Consider the following 5,961-nt stretch of genomic DNA (forward strand, 5'->3'; position numbering starts at 1 on the left):
ATACTATGTTCTTCCAAAGCTGTGAGCGCTTCTCGTTAAACTGAGAGTAATGATTTGTTCTTGTGTTTAGATATATGTCAACCTCTAGCACACTATGTGGCATATGGTAGATCCTCGGAAAATTTAAATGAAGTTTTGGTTGCAGAATTTCTGAAAAAGTTATAAAGTTACCATTAAAAGTATGATCAATGATGGTAGTTTAACCAGTATTCTAATATTTAAATTATAAAGTCTACAGAGCTATGTTTTAATTAAAGCAGTCTCTGACATAAAATTTAAGATTCTTGAGTTGATACAAAGTTCAAATAGTATAGGGCAAGCTTAAGTAATTGGTAATGCATTTGCCATAGAAGTGTGTTTACCTATAAGTTACCAAAATATGAAATCAGTATAGCAACCTTAAGACTACCTCAGAATCTATTCAATTCATAATTATTAAAATTCATCACTAATTTCCTAAAAGTTAAAGAATGCACTATAACACAGGTATAGCACAAACACATTTTATTTACTAACCAAAGGGATAAGCCTAATGAAACCAATACTTTGAAATAGTTACATGTAAAATATTTGTGATAAGGAAAATTGAACACAGAAATGAAAAAAAAAAAAACAAAAACCAGCAGTAGGGAGATTTGCTCATTGAACTGAGCTTGTTCATCACTGAAGCTAATTCCTGTCCAAAGTGATGATACAACCTTTTATTCTACTTTTTCATAGACCCGGGTACAGGTGACATTGTTCATGACGCATTCCTAGGGGAAAAAAATGGCATTAAAGAGTTAGGTTGGCCTTGTATCCCAGCAAAGATATAGCAGTAAAATGCTAGGATAAGAGTCCACAAAACCTGTTCATCTAACTTCATAGATGGAGAAAATGTGATTCAAAGATTCCTGAGCTTGAGAAGGTAGAAGCTTTTATTTTGCTTGTAACAGTCACACGTATCACTAAAAACTAAAATACTGATTTGCAATATCTAAATGATTCATTTGCTCTTGACTAGTTTTATTTCTCCTTTTATCAAAATGGAAAAATACATATGAAGAGGATGGACTGCTGGCTTGTTGAAAATTATACTATAAATGAAACAGCAGAACATGCACTAAACAGAACTCCAACTCTGTTCTCTGCTACATAATGCTACCTCTGTGTTCCCCAAAGGATTTTCTAAATAATCAGTGATGCAGTATTTAGCTTACTTTGCATTTCTTCTTCCTAGTTCTGTTCAGAACAGTTAGGTAAACTACAAATGCAAAGGATTCCACTAAGACAAAAAAAAGTTTGGCACTTACCACCACTAATTTCCCATCGTCAAGTTTTCTTGTTATTGTGCTTTCCTTCCCATCCCATTCCTGATGTTGAACCAATGCACCATCCGTAAAGTTGCAGACAGTCTGCAAAAATAAAGTATCATTTTTAATATTCCAAAGTGACATTACAGAAGAGTTTTCCATGACTCATTACCTCTTAGTCAACACTGATCTTCTCCTTTCTAGGTCTACTTCATTAACCCATATGCATTTCATTCAAAGTATAGTTTATGCTTTTCAATCTAGATGCACATAAGAAATGCTCATTCTCACTCATGTTCCTTAAACTATTTTTATAAAACTGTTATGAAAATGGTAATTTCACTAATTTGTCAAAGTTCAATTCACAAAATAACTTGAGACTTCTTCATTAAGTTTTTGCCTGTAAACAGTAAGACTGTTATCAATACAATCTATCATTTTAGAAGTTTCTGTGATCTTTTATAATGCAAGTAATTACTAACTTGAGTTTTTCTGCCATCAGCTGTAGTTTCTTCAAACTTTTCTCCCAGATCACATGAAAACTGTGTTGTTTTCAAAGTGCTCTCAGTTTTGACAGTGATGTGATTGCCATCAACACTGATGACACAATCTGGTTTGGCCATTGCACCCATTTTGCGCAGAGCCATTCCGACACCTGTATAACAGGAAGACCGAAGTTAGATTTGACATAATAAAAGTGGCATTCCCTTGCTGTGTGCATATTTTCACCTACCAATAACTATTGTTAACACATATCTAGTGCTTACCATGTGCTAGCACTTGATATCTATAAATTCATGGAAGCTTTGCTACAACCCTGTGAAACAGTGGCTAGCTTTGTCTCTGTTTTACAGATGAGGAAGTACTTACTCCGGTACTTACACCCATTCTTCACTAGGAAAGTGATGACGCTGGGAACTAACAGTGTAGGCAGTTTGGTTCCATAGCTCAGCTCTTGGCCACCATGCTGCACTGGCCTTCAGATACTTAGGGAAGAAATACAGGACTTCTAAAATGTATTAACTCAATTCTACCAACTACTAGATTATATGACTTTGACACATTGTGTGGCACACACACAAAAAAGGCCCTTGATAAATATTTGAGCAATAAACTACACAAAGTTCTAAATCAATCCTATGATATTAAAATAGCACATTTGCAAGAGTGGATAGCACAATGATACTGCTGCTAAGTGGAAAAAAAAACTTATCTTAAAAAAGCAGAAAACAGGGGCCTCCCTTGTGGCGCAAGGGGTTAAGCGTCAGCACTATGAAGCAATGGCAGAGAGTTCAATCCCCCGGCCAGGGAGGTGACCCACATGTGCAGACTTCCCCTGTCTCACCTGCTGCTTCCCTCAGCAGTGTATTTCAGTACATCTGCCTGTTCTGTTCCCCACTCTGTCGCTGGTGAATCTTCTCACCCCCACCAACCCTCTGGCCTGTACCCAGTTCTTGTATGCATGAATAAATAAATTTTTAAAAAAAACCAGAAAAGTTTATGGCCGTGCAACTCAACTACTATATTGATGCCATATACATTCTAAAATCTGTGTATTTTCCCTTAGTGATAATATTTGGAAGGAAACTTAGATCTAGGCCAAATCCCAGTGTCAAAGATGAAGAGACAACAACCTCAGCAGATAAAAGGCTGATGATGAACACTCAGTCAGGCTTGAAGTGTCTCCTTGGAGCATTCTCTTTTGCCAGCTCAGGGTTGGTGCCGTGTGTTGTTAGTGAGTCATTTATTCTCACTTTGGACAAATAAAGGGCTCTGCTCTTTCCACACCTTGATTGCTCTCTAATGAATTGAGCCTTGACAACCTTCCTGACTCTAGAATCCTGGAAAGAAGCCATCCAGCACCAAGTGTGCTTTCCATGGCAGAGAAACAATATTCTCTATTTGGTCTTCGCACTGGAAAACATACACAAACATGATTTTTGGGATATGAGGGCAGTAAATGGCTTTTTCCAGAGTCATCCGCTATAGGTTTACAACGAAAACAAGAAAAATACTGCCTTATTGTTTTAGTCACAGTATCATAAATAGGCTCAAGATTTACCACAGCCTGCCTTAACCTGTCATTGCCTTGGATAAAGATAATGAAGGAGTATTTCTGAAGTTTTTAATAGACTGACTTTGCAGCAACTTCTGCACCAAAGAGCATTCCATATATGTGGGATTTGTTAACATTTATGGGATGGTGGTCTCCAAAGGACCCTCATATCCCCCACCATTGCCTTAGGGCTGGAAGCCCCCTCTAAAGACAGAATCCGTGCTATGCTGCTCCATCCCACTTCCTAGTGACCTTTGACAAAGATCCTTTGTCTTTCCTATTCTACCCAATGTATTAAACAGCATGTAATTGCCATCACTGGTTTAGGAAAGGAAACTAAGAAAAATCAAGCGCTGTTTTGACTGAAAGCGCGAACCTAAATCTTCTTATAGACTCATTCTCCTTAGGCAGCCTTAAGAACTCAAGCGCTTTCTGCTAGGCCACTCCCACCTTGCCAGCAATTGGAAGGCAGCCCCAGGAGGACCAGCTAGCTGGCAGTTTCTGAAGGCAATTTTCCAACCAACCCCACTCCTTGCTTCTGTGCCCCTCACCCTCATGATGCAGACGCCGGGGCAACCGCGCAAGGCCAGGTCACCCACAGACACAGTCAGTCTCGCCACGTTGCTCCCACAGGCCCCCCGCCCACTGAGGCGCCCAGCGGGACAATGCCAGCAGGTCAGCGCCGCCAGCACCCCGCCTCTGAGGGCCACCCAGGGGCGTGGAGGTGAGGGCGCCCGATGCTCCCGAAGAGCTGTGCCAACCTACAGAGCCGGATGAGGGTGCGCAGAGGACCTGGGGGTGGGGGAGATGGGCTCCAGGCGAAAAGAAAACTGAAGCTGCTCAGATCTAAGGAAAGAGCAGCCATCCCCCTGTACTGCGTACCCCAGAAGAAGAAGGAAGAGGGCCCCAGCGCCACCTAGGAACAAAAGATGCGGCAATGTGGGCGCAGGGTGGGAATGAGGTAGTGGGTGCCCTGCTGGGGCAAATGGGAGAGACAGGATGGTGGCAGGAGGAGAAAGTATGAGATGTGGGGAAGGTAAAACAGTCAAGTGAACGGGACGGCGTGGGGGTAGGAAGAAGTGAAGCTTGGGCTGGGAATCGGAATCGGGTGGGCGCGCTAAAGGTCAGGGAGCAGTAAGGAGTGTTGCTGCCACTTGGGCGAGGGCGCAATAAGTAGTAAGAGAGCGGGGTGGGCCACGAGGCTGAACAACGCGGGGCTCCCGGGCGGCGCGCGGCTCCGGCTCTCGGGGCTCCAAACCCGCGTGGTGCCGCGCGGGCGGCCACCAGGTGCCGCGTGGAGAGGGGGAGGGGAACGCAGGGGTTTGGGGGGGGGGGAAGCGGCCCAGCACGCCCCGCCCTGGAGCCCGGCTCGCAACGAGGACCTGGGGACAGTCTCTCTCTCTCTCACACACACACACACACACACACACACACACACACACTCACACTCACACGCCACGTTGCAGGCGCCGCCGGGCCAAGAGCCTCACCTAGCTCCTTCATGTATTCGTCGAAGCCGGTGCTGCTTACCAATCGCCATCTTCCTACGAGCTGCTGAACGGTGGCCATGGTGGGCGCGGGAGGGCGTGCGGAGCGAGCGGCGCGGGGCCCGGCGAGGGGAGCAGCGTGCGGCCGCCCCGCGAGCGGCTGCGTTATAAAGGCGGCGCGCGCGCCGGGCGGCGCCGGGTGGCCAATGAGAGGCGCGCCCCGCCGGGCCCCCGCCCCGCCCCTCGCGCGCCCCCAGGGCCTCGCCGGCCGGGTCGGGAGGTGCGAACCCGCTCCACCTGCGCGGGGACGCCAGGGCTCCGCGGGCGCCTGCTGCAAGCGGGGACTCGCCCGGCGCGCCCCACGCCGCCCCGGACGCCATCCCTGGCACGTCCCAGCGCCTCCGCACCCCGAGAGCCAGTGGGGGTCGCCGGAGGCTCGGCTCCGCCTTTTCTGGGATCCACCGTTTTACCGCCAGGTCGCCTCCCTTTTTTTTGGCTCAAAATACTCCCAAAGAATCGACTGGCCCTTGCCAGGATCGGGCGACAGGAAATGATTGATTGGCGGTTTGATTGATTCATTGATTGATTGATTGATACGTTTGCCTCTCGAATCCTTGCACTCTCGTCAGCAGATAAACTCACACGCCACACCCCGTCTCTGAGAACCTGTTCTCCTACCTCCAGGCCACCCTGGGGTCGGTATATACTTGAGTTGGGTTAAATGAGTTTATCCCTGGGTGTGGAGTGGAAGGAGGTGTCGCAGCCAGTTCTGTTCTCAACTGAACTAAAACTGAAAAAAGTTTCAATTTCAGTGACTGTCGTTGCTATTAAATGTTTCCATTCAAGAATGTGTTACTAGCCAGAAAGAAAAAGAAAAATACCGGATGGTCTCACTCATAGCAGGAATCTAGAAAACTTAAATAAGGGGCCAGGAAAATGAATAACTATAAGAAAGTGAAAATCAAAATCAACAAAAACGTGAACCAGAGACACTCTGGGGGAGGAGAGGGATTGGGGTCAAAATAGGGGGTTGCAATTGTATGGGGAATATAAAAATAAAATTTATTTAAAAAAAAAAAAAGAATGTGTTACTCGTTTTCAATCCCTGACTGAACCCTGTATTTTT

General features: G+C 45.7%; 1 protein-coding gene across 1 annotated transcript; it reads right to left on the bottom strand.

Moving 5' to 3' along the window:
• Nucleotides 1-489: 489 nt before the first annotated feature.
• FABP5 (fatty acid binding protein 5) lies at nucleotides 490-4,972 on the bottom strand. Its single transcript, XM_037504889.1, has 4 exons — nucleotides 4,839-4,972; nucleotides 1,775-1,947; nucleotides 1,293-1,394; nucleotides 490-755 (listed from the first exon to the last, which is right to left on the bottom strand). Exons 1-4 carry the CDS (start codon nucleotides 4,915-4,917, stop codon nucleotides 702-704), a joined length of 408 nt encoding a protein of 135 aa, XP_037360786.1. The 5' UTR covers nucleotides 4,918-4,972; the 3' UTR covers nucleotides 490-701.
• Between the last annotated feature and the right edge of the window lie 989 nt (nucleotides 4,973-5,961).

The sequence above is a fragment of the Talpa occidentalis genome, unplaced genomic scaffold (genome assembly GCF_014898055.3).
Source record: "Talpa occidentalis isolate TD23 unplaced genomic scaffold, MPIMG_talOcc4v2.1, whole genome shotgun sequence".
In the NCBI taxonomy this organism is placed as follows: Eukaryota; Metazoa; Chordata; class Mammalia; order Eulipotyphla; family Talpidae; genus Talpa; species Talpa occidentalis.

What these genes read in the sequence shown, in the direction of transcription:
- FABP5 (XM_037504889.1), bottom strand. Translation starts at nt 4,917, where the DNA reads ATGGCCACCGTTCAGCAGCTCGTAGGAAGATGGCGATTGGTAAGCAGC. An exon ending in CGAATACATGAAGGAGCTAG is followed by an intron (nt 1,948 to 4,838) that starts GTGAGGCTCTTG and finishes CCTGTTATACAG; the next exon opens with GTGTCGGAATGGCTCTGCGC. An exon ending in ACGATGGGAAATTAGTGGTG is followed by an intron (nt 756 to 1,292) that starts GTAAGTGCCAAA and finishes TTTTTCCCCTAG; the next exon opens with GAATGCGTCATGAACAATGT.